Source organism: Lepisma saccharinum, chromosome 6 (assembly GCF_977018435.1).
Source record: "Lepisma saccharinum chromosome 6, izLepSacc3.1, whole genome shotgun sequence".
Lineage (NCBI taxonomy): Eukaryota > Metazoa > Arthropoda > Insecta > Zygentoma > Lepismatidae > Lepisma > Lepisma saccharinum.
The window spans coordinates 53363589-53381262 of NC_139234.1; the positions used below are offsets into that span (position 1 = coordinate 53363589).

Sequence of the window (17674 nt, forward strand, 5' to 3'; positions counted from 1 at the left end):
CAGGCCACTGGCCAGTACCGTCACTTAAAATACTAATTTGATTTTAATTTCTCCATACCCAGATAAGCAATGTGCAGACAACATCCCAAACAAAACAGAAAAATAAAATAAAAAAAGCTCAAATGAATAAAATAAAAATAAAAGGAGAAAAGAAAAAAGCAATGCAAAAGCAACTACTTTAACACTACAATAAAGAAAGATGCACTAAGACCAGACCAAAACTGCAAAATCCTGATCACAAGAGGAACCAACTACAGGCATCTGAAAATAAAAAAAGGAAAGAACTCGTGAAAGTCTTCACACATTGATTTGGCCATAACAACAATTTATATTATTCAGATACTACCATTTAACTTTACTTTTCATTTATATCAATTTGAACAAATCTCCATGCCATACAAACTTGGCAGCTATAAACAAATAAAAAAGACACCCAAGAAAGGAACAATCCTCTTAAATCTATAGAATACTGAAATCAATTTACAGTGGAAAATAAGATATACACATAATTGAAAAGGCTAAGGTCTGCATGGTTACCACTAGAAACAAATGTTCTACTGCATAGATAGTCTGTTTCTCATTCCCATCTGATCCCAAGCAAAGCAAGTAATGGTGCATATAAAACAGTGTTTTTGTTGAATGTGGCTTCAGAGTGCCAAGATATTACTAAAAGCTCCAAGCATGCAACTATGTACATTTCAAATAATAATGTATCTACTGTGTTTATTAGCTTTGTGCATTTTTAACAACCTGTGCTGTGTATGAGTCATCTACAAGTCCTAGCAGGATATTTACTGATTATTAAGTACTGGCCGATAATTTTTTGAGCAGATTTCAACACCGATATTTAACCGATTCCAATACACATGATTATTTTAAAATGCCATTTGTGGCATGGCAAAAACAAAAAGGTCTATAAATAGGTCTGTGTGGCATTTATATCCTTAGATATTTTACACTAGAGAAACAGTTCTCTCATATTTATGAGAAGGAATAAAGTGGTGATACATTTGAAACTTCAAAAACACATTAGAAAACCATGCCAATACATCCTCAATGATCAACTTTTGAAAGTCAGAAGCTGAATACTGGAATTGGTTTCAACAAATTCTGGTACAGACTTGAAGTATGTTAATTTCATCTGATATTCATACATTAGAAACTGATTTGAAAAAATTTTACTCCAAAGGTAAAATGAAGCAAAATTGATATGGATATGAGAAAGGAGGTACTCTCTTGTAAAACAATATTTAAAAGAGAATAATAATCTTGAAAAAAAGACAAAGAATTATCTCCAATTAACATATCATACTAATGTAACAGACTTTCTGCATATATATTGAATTTCTTATTTTCTGAGTTTTTAAAAATATATTGCCATTTCTAATGCACACTTCTTGAAGAAACCAAGGAACTCAAGAGCACTTAAATAATCACACACAAAGTTTTAATTAAGTTTGGTTTAAAAAATCGTCTGAACACTTTTGTATGAGTAAGCTTACGTTGAACATGACCGTGATTGATATTCGTAACGGATTTTTTTATAATTATTGATTTCCATGTGAAATCATAAATCTGATTAGGATATATTTTGCATTTCTACATTTCAGCTTCTAATGAGCTGAATGGTTAATGCTAGTAGCATTTGGTACAAGTGGCTTTTGGTTTGATCCCTGGAGGGAACTAGAAAATTTTGTTGACCCAGCATCATGAGGACAACAGAGATACTTCTTGCAAGCAATAGTAGTGGACTTCAATCTTGAATGCCAGAAAACAGAGGCGATGGGACTGTGTGCTGTGCTTTATCGTCCAGAGAAAAGATTGCTTGCCATGCCCTGGCCAGAGTTTAGTTTTTAAAGGTTTTTTTTTTCTACATCTACGATGACTGAACAGTGGAATGGATGAAAGAGCAAATATAATCAAGACCTCCAGCTTACTAGCTACAATAAATTGATGTATTCAATATTTCAATTAATTTATACATTAAGCTTCACTTATGAATGTGTGTGTATATAGAATGTTGAAATAAGCATTTATTCCTGTATGAAATTACTGTAATTGCAACATGGATCTAGATAGTGACCTTCAATGGAGAAGCATCATGGTGGATCATCAAAAAACTGAAAAACTCAAAAATTGACTGCAAATAAGAAACATTTTAAACATTGCCTGCTTCCTTGAGCTTCTACATATGTGGATAGTAAATATTTAGTACTTTTTTTCTAAAAAAAAGACAAATCTACCAAAATATTTAATTTCTACTTCTTTCAACATGCTTGCTCAGACAGACAACTAATACATGCACTAATACTCAATCTATTTGATAATGCAGTAGTTAACTCTGAGGGACAATTTTAAATCATCATTTCTGTCACTAAAGTATCACTACAACAACACTGATGTAAACTATTAATTTAAGATAATGCTTTACCTTCGTGATCGCTAGAGAATGCAGATTTAGGACACCAACATTGCTAGTAGCTTCCCATTGCTGTTGAGATTTTTTCTCATGTAATCTTAAGCATCATTGTTCTTTTCAAAACAAATATTTATATTTTATATTTATTTCTGATGAATTAATTGTATTTTTTAAAATTCAATAACATATTGTTCAAGTAGATACACCATATTTATAGAAGACAGAATATTTTGTATCTGGTAGATAATCCCTATTAATGATACCCAGATATTAGTATAACTTTTCTCACAGGAAATATTTGTTCTTCAGTATCAATCTTTAATTTTGGTTCTGCAAAAATTTACTATTCAGTATCTCAAATGAACAGTCTTTGATATCCACCCAGTACCCTGGTGTCAGCAGGATTTTTTTGGAGGGGGGAGCTGAACTTGTGAACTCTGATGGTGCATTTGTGCATTCAGTGGTGCAGGAACTTATAATTCAAGTGTTTGAGTCCACCCAATATTTTTGAAAAGTTGGCACCCCTGTCTGTCTCTCTTTAGGATGCCGTGTATTCGGCATTTGTTTTTCAAACTTCTGGTGTTACACAAGTACTATTGTATTGAATACTAAAACTGGGCTGTGTTTTGATGTATGTTTGGGTCGCTTTGTCATTTAATCCTGTTCGAGCGCTTGTTAAGATGTGTAGTGTTTTGTTGTGTCTTAAAAAAATAAGTCGAGATGGTCCCCGATAGGCTTGTGGGAGGTGTAAGTTTGAAGGAATGGTAAAACATTTGACAAAGTAGTTAATTATGATGAAATTTGCTATATTTTAAGACTCTCTACAAGTACTATCATTGTATATGCAAAACCTGAATTCTTCCGTTCTTAGAGCAAAGCAAAAACACTCTTGAAACATTGAAAATATTTATTCACCATGTATGAGAACGGAATGGTAGTTCAGGAGTTAGAGGAAAACCATAGGAAAGCATTTATTTCTATCTTTGGTGGACAATATGAACAGCTGGTTTGAACACTTAGGTTTCATTTTACATGTAGTCCCATTAAATGTACACACACATGGCATTTAGATAATTATGAATGTGTGTTTTATGGTGACATGTCAGGTGAACTTTAATGTAAGCAAAAGCATGTGTGTGTCACTAGTTAAAGAAAATCCAAAATACATTTCCACCTCACTCAAGGATTATGTGAATTCAATTTAAATTGTACCAATATATACAGTTGAACGTGAACGTGGGTTCAGTGGCTTGAATCTAATCTTTACTGAACAGAGTGAGATTAAATATTTGCGTGTATCATAAAAAACATCACCATAAATACATTTTGGTGATACTCTGTGGTTGGTGTCTGTATTTTTATGATATATGAGCTCCAATTACCATTTTAAACCTTCCTTTTAAAAGTTATTCAAACACAGAAATGATAATCGGGAGTCATTTTAAGTTTTTTTCCCACCTTCATTTCAATTCTTTATTTTCTAAAAAATTCAGCAGGAGGTGCTGTAGCCCCTTCAGCCTCCCCTCTGCATACACCAGTGACCCAGTAGATATCAGAAGTATTATGTTATGTCATCAGATAATTACCATTTGATAGGTGTGTGGTAGATTAATCTTATGATTCAGCACAGAGGAATTGTACTGCATAGTTTAGTTGGTAGAGGAATGGCACAGCATGCCAGAGACCCAGGTTCAAGTCCTGGCCAAGCATGCATTCTTCCTTAAATTTCTGTTTAACCAATTGTAGATAGGAAAGACTATGACAGTTGAGAGAGTAGGCAAATTGTTTACAGCTACAACAAAATGCATAGTGAAATATGAGATGTAAAGGGTTATGAAATAGCAGCGATTATCTTCACAATGGGGAGTGAAAAATCTGTAGAAATAATACCAGTCATTTTGAAAGAACTACAATTATCTGAAAAGAAATATATCACTAACAACAACAAATACAAGCATCACAATCACCATCTGATCTATTTGATAGATTATTGGCTATTGGGTGTGGTAATTTTGACTTTGAAAGAATCATCATTTTTTTTTATTAACAGGATCCATCATGGAATATAAGAAATAAGGCACATTATTTATATGGAAATGTTGTATTATCTAATTTGTACTGGCAAAATAATAATGATCCTTAGCTTTCTTACATAGAAGTCACTGTACACAATTAACATGACAGCTTGCCCTTCTTCTCCAAAGAAGGCACATATTGAAGTTAACAGTGAGAGGATGGGAATAGCCTGTTTTGTTGACAGTACTTGAATCCATCTTCTGCTAGCGTAGGCAGTACCAGATTAACCACCTTTCTCTCATGGATGACAGATGCCTTTCTTTTTTATCTTGCCTACTAGATTCACTGACGGTTTACATTAGTTTTAATTGTAATTGTCAAGTTTGGCAGTGATAGTCTTCTTTAGGCAGTGAAGAATATATTATTTAATATTATGTTAAAGATTTATTGTTAGTTTTCACATCTTGGGGAGAGGAAATTGATTAATTTCCAATGTCAAAGGAGGGAGAAAATTGCCTTCTTCAGATGCCTCTTACTTTGAGTGAATTGCCAATTTAATACTTTTAATTACTAAAAGTGAAGTTTTAGTTCTAGCAGTTACTTTCTTCAAATCTGAAACAGCTATGGAATTTTATAGCCATGAACACTTCTCCATCGAGAAGAGAAGAGGTCATTTTAACTTGACTTTGAATTGGACAGCCATCTCACACATCATATTTTATTGCAAAGGGAGGGAGGGTACCCTCCGCTGTACCGATTCTGTAATGTGGTTTTAAATGTTGGCACATCCTTCTCAAGAGTGCTGATTTCAATTTCCTCAGACAGTTTTTAACCTTCCCAGACATTATTTCCATATTTGCAGATAATGAGAATATTTTAACTAATATTTTTTGCTTTGTGAGAAGAGCGGGCCTTCTTCACTCTCTTTGAGGAAGTTTTTTATTATGTCCTTACCTTTCTAATGTGTTGTGTATGTTCCATGCAACCTGCACTTTTGACCTCTCTCAAGGGGTTTTTACACCCCTTTTTGAAGCTCCCAGGTAAAGGTTTTAGATAAGGGGATATTTTCACAAAAATATTGAAGGGTGCAAAATGGCCAAATGTGCCAATGCACCCAAAAATTTTAATTCCAATTCAAATCAACTTCCGAGCTGTAATGATCCCATTAAAAGTTACTGTAAATGTTATAACCCAGAAGGCCCAAGACTGTACAATCACTCCTCTCCTTTGCCATCTCTTTTAATCTGCCCATGCAGTGGGATTGATGTTCCATAAAATTGGGACATTTTAGGCTAGGAAGAACTAGTAGGAAATAAACTTAGAACTTAGTGGCAAATAAAACAAACAAAATATGGTTGGTTGGTTGAATTGTTGTTTTAAGTCCACTTTATGCACAGAAAGGCTAATCGGGACTGGACCTACAGTTTTTAAAGTGGGATCCAAACCACTGTGCCATGTGCCTCCACTGGTATATGTGCACTACAATAAGGTAGAAGTCAATGATGACACCAGAAGGGTCCCTCCCAAATTTTCCTCACACCTCTGCCTCTCCACTTTTTTCTGATGCTGACACTGGTAGAAGCACAAAAAACACACACACACACATACACAAATGCTCGCTCTGTGTGTATAAGTCATAATATATGCAGATGTGTTCCTGTGTCTGGTTAACAAATATACAAGTTCAGTAGAACAGAAAGAACATATTATGCAGTCATATATCGGTTTCAAAGCAAGAACAATAAACATGTTAGATACTAAATAAATACATCATTATTAGGAAAGCAGTTAAAAGTAGCAAATCATGTCTTAAAAAATAACAAAATTGTTAGATCTTAACTCTTCAGACCATCAGAGTCATACTATTGCATAGCTTTGCTATTTATAAAGTCATTGGTGATATTGCTTCGAAATGTGTCCAATGTTTCAAAATGCAGGATGTTGCCTCACACAGACCTACTGAGTGGTGGCTGCTCTCTCTGGGGTCACTTCCATAAAAGTAATTTTACATAACCTTTCTGCCACTTTTGGGTAGTCTAGTTGCAACAATGAGGATGAAAGCTGATTACGTGAACTCGATGAAAGTGCATTCAGAAAGAACACCCACACCCTGGCTGGGAGTTAACACATTGGGGTCTCACGACGGGCATAGTCCGCAGTGCACTTAAAGTCAATGTGGATGAAAGACGGGCTTAGCCCGTCATCCTGCACTATGCAATCGCTTTGCCGATTGAACTACGGGCTATGTTCGTAGTTCGTCTCATGTGCGTGTTCCTTCAAGCCTCTTGGTTGAAATTCCGACAGCTAGGTGACTCATGTCCTATTTTTATCTCGCACCTGCGACTGTTTGTTGTCGGGCTGATGTACCTTGCATTGTTTAGAATGGCATCCTTAGATCGAGACCGCAGAGCGGAAATTCTGCATTCCATTTGTTCATTAGGTCAGTGGTGAATGCGTATGTAATTTATAAGAAAGTAAACAGGGAAAATCATAATATGTCTCTGGAAGAGTTCATCATCCAAGTAGGGGAAGCGCTACTCATCAAAACGGGTGGAAGATATTCAAGGTCAAACATCAATGTCAACTACAGCAGATAGGCTAACAGGCCGCCATTTTCCAAGGAAAATCACCAATACAGAGAAAAGGTCAAAGCCCTGTAGGTCATGTAATGTTTGTGGAGACAGGCACAAAAAAGAAACTGGCAAGTGGGCAAGAAAAGATACAACATTTTACTGCCCCAGCTGTGACGTTGCTCTCTGCATTCCTGAATGTTTCGAAATTTTTCATACAAAAGCTAATTACCTGTAATTTGTAATTATTTTTTGTTATGTGCACATAAGAAGTATTCTTATGCAAGATTCAAAAGATGTATTGATAGTTTATGTAATTTTTGCATTGTTAATTATTGAAATTTCCAAATTACGAACTTAAAATATCTCTATATTAACATTTGTTACAATGTTGTACTTTTTTTTTCACAAAACATTGCTTAAAAAAATATTCAAAAATGTCTGAAAATGAAAAGAAAATTTAACAAATTTTGGTTCCTTGTAAAGAGGAAGTTTTGTAGATTTGAGAAATGTGTGGTAAATAAAAACAAATTAAAAATATTTTTTTTCTATGATTTTTTGAAAAAACAACCAAAAACCGCAGGCCAGAGCTAAAAATACTGTATTATGAGGCCAGACCCGAATGTGTTAAAACCCAAGAACTTCAGTGGTGAGTTCCAAAATCAAGAACTCTATGTTCTCAGTCACCAAACTGGCTGTGGACTCGATTCTAGAACTCAACTGATGCTAGCCAACCTCCGTGGCAGAGTGGTTAGCACAGCACACTATGACTCCAGGGGTCCCAGGTCCAAATCCTTGCCTGGGCATGGATGTTCTTTGTGGATGTCCCTTTATCCATTTCACCATAACATCATTCATCTTCATCATTGGGATTAGCAAAAAGTGGCAGAAAAGGGACGCTAAATAACCAAAATCAAATGAAATCAAATCAAATCAATTGAAGATCTTCTCATATGATCACTCTATGGTCAAAATTATGCATATCAATGCTTGGAATGAAGATATTCCTATTGGTGCACGGCAGGTGCATACATGTGAACAGAATACATTCTTCACTAAACTGAGTATTCATACAGTAATGCAAGCTAAATAACATTAAGTATATCCCAAGTAATCACAACTGTTGGGCCGTCAGTTTTTACATGGGAAAGGTTGGCTTTACGTTGGTCTTACGTTGGTTGCCAACGTTAGCCCAACCATGGAAAAGTGAGTCAAAATTAGTTTTAAAAACAACTTTTTCATGCTAAGACAACTTTCAGTAGTATGTTGTAAATTATAGAGTTTAACAGTGAATTTCACCATCTCAATGAACTATGAGAAGAAAGGCAATATTAAATAACTGATGAACAAAAATAGTTCACACCTGACACGTGTACCACATGTCTCTTGTATGATGTGAAGTTTAGGTTATACGAGGACTGGGGCATAAATCGTGCAAGGGTTTTCCACATGTGGGAGGTGTCAAATACCATCCGCCTCATCACGTGTGAGTCGAGACATCTTATGTTTCACGGCAATGGCAATTTCCTTTCAATCCGAAATGGTTTCCACATCATTGCCAGCACTGGGGGACTACTTTGAGGGTTCATAGGGTGCTTTTTTTTGCTTTTGTACTGACAATGTAGTCTTGTGACTAATACACACATGTAGAACAAAACTTTTTTAATGTTTATCTTTGGTACTTCCCTACCAACCTTGGGCACCGCAGGATTTTTTCTCAGAGTAAGATTTCATATTTTGACCCTCAGCCAGAACTTGTATTTTACCTTTATTATTATTATTAATATTACAACCAAAAATACGTTAGAGTATTGAAATTGGTCTACTTACATAAGTGAGTATGTATTCGTATGTGAACTACGTTTCGGAAGCTTTACTGCTTCCTTCTTCAGGTTGTCGTATTTTCGGCTTGGAATATCAAGCCACGTCAGAGAAGTGTCATGCAAGGATACTGGGTGAAAGGTTTGTTTTTTGTTTATAGATAGTGAGTAACACGCACGTAACCAATATGCTATTAATATTACAACTACTACTATTCATATTTGCATTACATACTACTATTATTTTACAAATCATAAAATTGAAATTGAGTGAAAAATCCTTGGCACTGTTGATAAATTCAGACTTGAGTACACTATTTAACTAGAAACTGGATTCGCTTTGTTTCCTTTCCATAAACATCTATCACTTTGGTGATGAACAAATCCTTATGTTTTTGCAATTTCTCATGCATAGATATCAGAGACTACTTAATCTGCTCTCCTTCATGGCACCTAGGATCCATGTTTTTATGCATCAAATGGTACTGCATAAAAGAAAGTAATCCAAAATGGCAGTGCATGAATTATCAATGTTAGATGATAGAAATGATTTCCAACTTTTTGGGATTCCAAACAGACGAGAAATTCCAAAGGATCACATTTGAAAGTGGTTAATTCTTGGTATTTTTGTGCTAAAAGTGTCTAAAACTTCTTGAAATTAACAATTTTTATTCCAGAAGTAGAAAAGAAAAAACAACCACTTGGGGGAAATAGTGTATTGAGTACGAGATTTTCACAGCATCGGAAAATTTTGAAAGCTTCCCGTTCCGAAACTGGTCCTGAAATGGTGATTTTTTCCAGTCCCAAAAGACAGGATTATAAAAATATCCCTCCTAATCCTGTCCTGACCAGAATTAGTTATGCCTAGCTATGGCAGTCAAGGTGATTCTAATAGTCCATGAAAAAAATGGGACGTTGTCAGATATAATTAGGGCAAAGCTGAATTTTGGTGTACTGTTAGACCATCATGAGATGTATTTTCCAAAAAGTCCTTTCCCCATGCTCCCCTGAACGTTCAATATACAGTGTTTCAGGAAATCATGCATCTCTCTGACACTAGTGGACATATCTGCACATTCTGTTCTTAATTTCAGTGCCAACATTACTCTCTACAAATTTGATGCTCTCCATGTTTTAAATATTCACAATGGTTTTTGAGTAATTTTAAGACAAAATAAAAAAAAATGTAAATTTTTATACTTACTTTTTTTCTTTTTGGCAGTGTATTTTTGTTACGAATGATAATATTGGAAAATTATCCGAACAAACGTTGCAGAGTATAAAATTATCTTTAATTTGATACTAGGTATGTGACGAAGCTGAAAATTTACTGATGCTGCTGTACTCACTTATAATTTTTGGAACCGATACCAATGCCGATATTTAACCGATTCCAATACATAAGATTATTAAACAGAAACTACCCAAACTTGCATCCCCCGGTGTCTACAAGACCACATGCCAATGCCACAACACCTACATTGGCAGAACCATCCGCACTGTCCAAGAACGGATTAACGAGGATGTAAAAGATGCCAAAAACGACACACCTAAATCAGGCCTCTTCCAACACCTCCACTCCACTAACCACACCATCTCCTCCATATCCATACTTCACCCAACCAGCTCTGTCATAGAAAACACCATCAAAGAAACCCATGCCATCATCCAGCAGAAACCAGCACTAAACCTGGACAATGGACAAGCACACCCAACTTGGCACCCTGTCCTCAGAAAGATCCCCGACCTGAAAAAGAAAAGATGCTATACACATACTCGACCCCCCTCCAGCCACGTGGGGAACAGGAACGGCACATTACCGAGCAACACGGCCCAGCCCCCCAACCGACAACGCCACCGGACAACAGGAAGCAGACGACGCAAACCAAGATGTGTGCACCAGTGCTGCCGAACGGCAAAAATCGCAACCACCGCTGCCCGGGAACAAACAATGTAGTGACGCGGTACCATCTCCGCTTCAAACGCCGTACCCTTTTGTGAATGAAGACAGTGGATCTTCGAAATTAATACGATTGAACCATTAAATTGTGCAACGCGGAAGTACGAAATCTCCTAAATTTCACGTAAGAAATGAGATGTTATTTTCTGCATTACAAAAATAAATTTGCTATGTACATTTCTATTGCATATCATATGTATATACATATACGTATATTCCCAAGAGATGCGAATGTACATTTGCATCTACAAAAGGTTATATGAACCTAGAGATTTAACATTAGTACACAGGCAGTTCTTTGAAATGCAAAATGAATTGCTGTTCTGCCAGATTCAACTTCAGAAACATGAGTTTTGGAAGCACTTCAGGAAGTAACCCACTTCTTCTCTTATCGCAAATCTGTTGTTTTTTTTTTGTTTTTTCTTCACACATCCCTAATCAATATGTTTTAGTTGTTTCCAAACCATGTCTGTAAGTGAGCCCTGAAAATATGTTGATGTGCTGCTAAGGCAATTGCAGGGAGCTCATCCAAATCAGAATGAGCTTTTTAATACGATTTGCTTGTTCGAATTATAAAGCTTTTTTTCCCCTTTTGTAATCAAATCTTCTTGAGAGCATCCTCATTGGCCGAAGATAGCTGCCTGATCTTTTGCATCAGATGATAACAAGTTCTACTGCTCTTGTCTTCCCTAACCCCACTCCCCCTAAAAAAAGAAGACCTTTAATGACCATGAGGAAACAAATATCTCCTATCATCTTGGTGAAATTGAATGAGCTTTTGGATACTCTAAAAGACAAGAGGACTTTCGGTCCAGTGCAACTGCAGGACCAGAAAATCTACAACCGATCCAGCTATTACAACTTTTGATCAATTTTTGTATGCCCACATGAATTATGTCAACATCAGCAACCGCTTCTTCAAAAACTACTCCTAAAACAAATTTCTGAGCAACAGCATTAGCTAGTCTCCTTTTTGTTGGATGCATTAGCCTGATTGTTCTTTCAAACCTCTTAGCCATAAAAAAAAATAGCGATGACACAATTGATGTTGCTTCTGGAAGTGCCCTGAAGCAGCGCTCGAAGTTAGAATGGATGGGATGGGATGGGATGTTATTCCCAGCTAGCAACTTTTTTGCAAAGCATCCTCCCAGTTGTCTAACTGTTACCATGTTAAATCATAAAGCACCCCCACACCCCAGTTGACCCCATGGCTCGTCCAAACATCCCCCAGATAACATTTTTCACTTCAAGTGCTGCTCTGGAGATCTCTATAGTCCTTGATTAACATACTTTTAAGCCCTGCTTTTTTTTTTTTTGGACAACTGGAACATGACAGAACATCAATTAGGTGCTTAGTTTCTTTGAGTTTGGTTTTAAGGCCACTTTATGCATGGAAAGGCTACTTGGGACTGAACCTACTGTTTCAAGTGGGATCTGAATCACTGTGCCTCCACCAGGTATCAGACCCTAGAACTCTTGGTAATAAGTCGATGACGTTACCACTACGCCATCCAACCATCCATACAGCCAGCCAGCCAATGTGATGGTAATGTCAGTGAAATTTCAATTGGTAATTGAAATGGCCAATGCCTGACAGCTGATAGTATCACATTATCACATTGATCTGTACAGAGTCATAACCAATTTTCTTCATTGCTCTCTTTCTAAAAACTTTAATAAGACTCCTCCTCTATACCTTATCGATTCCAGAAAAATAATCTATGGACCATCTTTTGGATGTCTTCATTTATTGTTAACAACAGCCGTCTATACAATCCACAACTGTTCTACAGTAGTGTCATCCCTTCTATCCTTTTATCACTAATCCACTAGTTTGAGCTTTGAGTGCCAAATAGATTAAATGAAAATAAGTCCTTTGCGCAGGTAGACTCGAGAGGGTTCGACCAATGAGTGTGTTAGTGAATGGAGAGGAAATGTGGCTGCAGCTACCAGCTGTTTGCTGCTTTGTTCCATCTCCTTGCTTGCTCCTCTTCTCTACCATTGTGTGCAGTGCTGCTCCACAGATTCCCAATAAAGAGTGTAAATGGAGAAGTACTTGAAACAAAATCATGTGTAGAGTTCAAAAATTTGAAAATAGCAGATAAGAATGATATTTTTCTGAGGTAAGTAATGTAAATATTTGCAGGTCATTTTAATATTTGCAAAATAAAACAATTAAATTTGTATATTCTATCTATCTACAACACATGAGCTACTTTAAAATGTTACAAATGTTAAAAATATTGTTTAAATGTAGCACATATGAACAAAAAAACATCGAAATGTGTGCATTCAGTACACTAAGTAACTCAATTTTTACAGGAGGCAGGAAGAGTAGAAGAGAGCACATAGAGTGTGAAAGCACATGCGCACATTCAAACTTCACTCACTACACCACAAATTTTAGTAGAAACTTGTCATTATTGGTATCAAATGAAAGATAATTTTATACTCTACAACTTTTGTTCGGATAATTTTCCAATATCATCATCCGTAACGAAAATACACTGCCAAAAATAAAAAAGCAAGTATAATAATTTAAATTATTTTTGTCTGAAAATTACTCAAAAACAATTGTGAATATTTAAAACATGAAGAGGATCAAATTTGTAGAGAGTAATGTTGGCACTGAAATTTAAAAATGAATGTCCAAATATGTCCACTAGTTTCAGATATGTATGATTTCCTGAAATACTGCATATTGAATATTCAGGGGGGGCATAGGGGGGAAGCTCTGGGGGAGGGTCGGGACTTTTGAGAAAATACATCTCTTATGATGGTTTAACAATACACCAAAATTCAACTTTCTCCTGATTAGTTCCGACAAAAAATCTTCATTTACTGGGCTATAAGGCTCTGTGGTGACAATGTGCTTTTGTTATTTTGTTAGACATGGCAGTAATTGCTAGAACTTATAGCCTGTAAGTCACAGAAACCAGTGATAATAAAATATCTTCATTCGAATTACATTAACTTTTCCCAGATATCTTAGAGGAATGGCAACTGTACCCTGCCCCCCCCCCTCTCTTCCAACCCCTGGTACATGTGACATGCCTTGTTCATACATTGTTTAATTCCATAAAGTGTTATCTTCCAACCCTCGTATAATGAAAGCCCATTCCTATTTACTTCTCACTTTTTGAGATTCATTTCAAGAACACAGCTTACTTCTTCAACTAACATCGAACTCAAAAACAGAATACCCACAAACAAAAGTAGTCCATGGCTGCATCCTTCCCAACCCCAAACTGACAGATATTGCCACTTTGTAGATACTTCAACTTCTAACTAAGGAGAGTTTGCAGTTTATAGTCAGCACTGTTTGGTGTAATTTTCATGTAAATCATTGGAAAAATTTGTGAGATTTGTAGCATCGTGGGGAGAAGAATGATTTATTAAAATTTCTTCATTTACAATCAGGTTTTATGCCGCTAATTGAACCCCATGTGAAGAAACCTTAATACTTCTAATCCGAATCACAGGAAATCACAATCGCATGTTATAATAATACTTACCTTATGGAAACTGAACTAGCAGTATTTTTGTTAATTGCAATAATGATACAAATAAAATTTCAATCAAGATACAAATCATAGTGATACACAATATTTCAGCATACCTGCATTAATTTCTTGACCACATCTCTTCCCAAAATATGATCGAAGACAGCTTGAAGGAACTGATCTGTTATGATGGTTAACTTCAATTTATCACGATGCCAAATTAACACTCTTGACTCTTCCATGGCAGTGATGGAAACCTGAAATTATTTTAACCAGTTACAACTAAAGATACAGGAAATTTACTCACAATGTACAATGTATTTTTATATTTAAACAAACTGTGTACAAATTTCTAATCCAATGTAAGTCAAACAAAATTCATGCAGCCACAATGATGAAATCATGGTGTCGGAAGGGAAAATGAGTGCCATCATCAGGCTACAAATTAGAAAATTCAGGTAGTTAAGCCCCATCCCCCAAAAAGAAGCACATTAAATGGAACAACCCATAGAAACTAATGCTTTTCCCTACCCCTTAAGTTCCCTACTCAGTTTTTCTGGCACCATCCCTAACCAGCTAAAAACTGAAGTGATGTATGAAAATGGCTTAAAAAGCTGGAGGATACTTCCTGGGGCTTGTTACAAAAAATATTTGGATATATTCAAGTATGGAGTACTGGCATTCTAAATAATTATAAAAAATGAATGTAATAATTAAAAAATAATAAAATTTACATCTTTTCCTGTTGTATGCCAGTTAGGACTGGCTTTGGACAGAATTTGAGTTCTGGTGTAATTACTGCAGATCTGTATTTCTACTTCAGAATTATATACAGATTCAGTCCAGTTTATACAACCCTTCAATCACTCAGTGATTGATTCAATTATTCAGTGACCAACTTCCCCCACAATTCATCGCGCGAAAGCACTCCCGCTACCATGATTCTGGCAAACATTTCGGAGCATGTTGGAAACCCGTTTGATAAGTATTGCGATCACAACTTTTGTGGCAGTAATTCAAGGTACAAATATAATGATTATATGCCAAATGTAGTCTTTCATACTTTTCTAAGACTCGTAAAAATGACCAGAGTATCTAAAAAAGATGCTATTTGCCACAAAACAACGTTGTATAAATCTACGTAACATACGAAAAAAATACAGGACTATGGAGCCTGTTTCTCATGGAACCAATCGGGCCTATCCGATAGTGAAGTGGCTAATGCTTTTCGCCTTGTAATTGAAGGATCCAAAATTCGATACCCGGTGGAGGGGAATTGAGAAGATTTTTTGTTTTTTTTTAAAAAAAAGTGAATTAAAGTCAAATTTTGTCTCTTGAAGATAATAATTTATAGAAATGTTCCGAAGTACAAAATTGTGTACTATATTTTTTAAGGCCGTAACAGGTAAAATTTTAGTATGCCCGAAACGTATTTCTTCAATTTTACAGGAGAAAGTAATTACCGAACTGACTTTCCGTACACTTTTGAAAGGTTATGGAAGTGTTTTTTTCCCATTGCTTAATTTATCATTAAATCATGTATTTTTGAAGATTAATGTCTCTCCAATGCACGAAAGCTGTTGCCTCTATGTCGTTCCACTACGTGAATCAAATGTTGAGTGCATTCGATGATGTAACCCCCGGTCAGTGTTTCCAACCACACCGTTGTTTTCCAAGAACATGACAATTTTATCTATGTTTGCCTAACCTAACCGAACCTAACCTAACCTTGTTGTGCATGGTTCGTGGGGCTATTTATGAATGGTTTGTGGGGCTACGTGCATGGTTTGTGGGGATATCCGTGCATGGTTCGTGGGGTTTTCGAACCTGGAAAAAAAATACAAAATCAGTGACACGAAAGTAGGTATTTTTCGATGAAGAAGGTTGCAACACTGCATAACCAATGATCATGGACAACGCTAGTCAAGATTTCTCCGCCATATTGCGTGTAACGCAAGCGAAAACGAACAAACAAGAATTACTGGATATGTCGAAAATTGAGATTATTTGCGTGAAAAAAAAACGAAATGGCACCTTCAAGAATCGTTAGGAATGCAGAATACGTAAGTACCAATGTGAAAAATAAGAAAAAGGAATTTCAGACGTTTCGGGGGTACTAAACTTTTAATAAAATGTTAAACATCGGGTCATTTTCATGCACGCATCATATGCTTCCCTTCACGCTTGCTGTAGTTTGCCGGACTGAGCCGGACCACGTGCGAATTTGGCCAGATTTCCCATCATGCTCTGCGCCGCTGACGTCACATTGCATATCATCCATTTACTTGTTACAAATACAGTCTTCACTACGTTATTTTTAGGTTATGTAAATCACTGTTCAATATTTTTAATTATGTACAATTAATCAGTATATTACTGTTGTAAGGCGTGAGAGTTGAGATTTGAGTTTTTAGATTTAAAAGTTCATAAGTATATGTCGGCAAAATGAAATTCTGGCGAGACAACGAAAGTTAGGAGCGAGAGTTCAGGGTCACGGCGAAGATCGTCACCAAGGTTCATTCTTTACGGCCCACCTGTACAAAAATAGGCCTTATTGATTATCTCAGTTTCCAGTCTGCAGATATACAGGGTCTTTCTTTCCCCTTTGTGCGCCTGACGGCGGTACGCTTCGCTGCCGCCCGGACGCCAACTCCCGTCAAATCGCGTGCGATATCTCCGCTATGGAAGCCGTTAGCTTCGAAATGACTTCCAAGTTCTCAGAATTATAGTTACAATTACATTTAAAATAAGCACGTTAATTGTCACGGGGGATGTTGGAAATGTTGTCCTCGTGCATCCACTCGTTTTTGGCACGGTTTTAGGAAATTTGTGGGCTGATACCGTAGATTTGTTTTAGATTTTATGCAATAATAGGCTAACGATTTACCATAAAATGCCTTTTCTTGTTCCTTGGCAAGATAATGTTTAAAAACAGTCTCGTGACATTTCTGAGTGGTATTCATTGATTGATTGATTGATTGAGTTGGTGTTTTAAGTATACTTTATGCACAGTAAGGCTAATCGGGACTGGACCTACAGTTTAAAGTTGGATCCGAACCACTGTGCTTTAATCGGATATGGAACCTCTTGATCACAAGGCGACGATGTTACCCAGTGACGTGCGGTGACTTCGACACTTGGGGTAGCAATCAGTGGCGTGCTCAAAGGGGGAGGGGTTGGTGTGGCTCATACCCCTTCACCCTTTAGGGTCCAGTATTCCTAAAAATAGAACGTCAATAACAGGAAAAGATTGCAAAATGATGAATGAGTACTAAAAAAAAGTACACGTAACCCCCACCCCCATTTGAAAATAAAAAGATTTGATTTGACTACTAAGCCAGAGATCCTGGGTTCGAATCTCGGCTTGGCCATGGGTATTCTTTGAG

General features: G+C 36.4%; 1 protein-coding gene across 7 annotated transcripts in view; it reads right to left on the bottom strand.

Annotated features, from left to right (window-relative positions):
• The window catches only part of bves (popeye domain cAMP effector bves), a 217248-nt gene that overhangs the window by 25163 nt on the left and 174411 nt on the right, over window positions 1-17674 (bottom strand). For 4 of the 7 annotated variants that reach the window (XR_014441781.1, XM_083123925.1, XM_083123924.1 and 1 more), the window contains exons 5-7: window positions 14405-14545; window positions 2432-2491; window positions 217-261 (exon numbers count right to left, since the gene is read on the bottom strand). Coding sequence is in view for 6 of the 7 variants with exons in the window: in XM_083123925.1 (XP_082980051.1) it covers window positions 217-261; window positions 2432-2491; window positions 14405-14545 (246 nt within the window). In the remaining variant the exon portion in view is untranslated. The remainder of the gene's footprint in view (window positions 1-216; window positions 262-2431; window positions 2492-14404; window positions 14546-17674) is intronic. The other 3 variants (XM_083123927.1, XM_083123926.1, XM_083123923.1) reach the window with 2 other exon arrangements.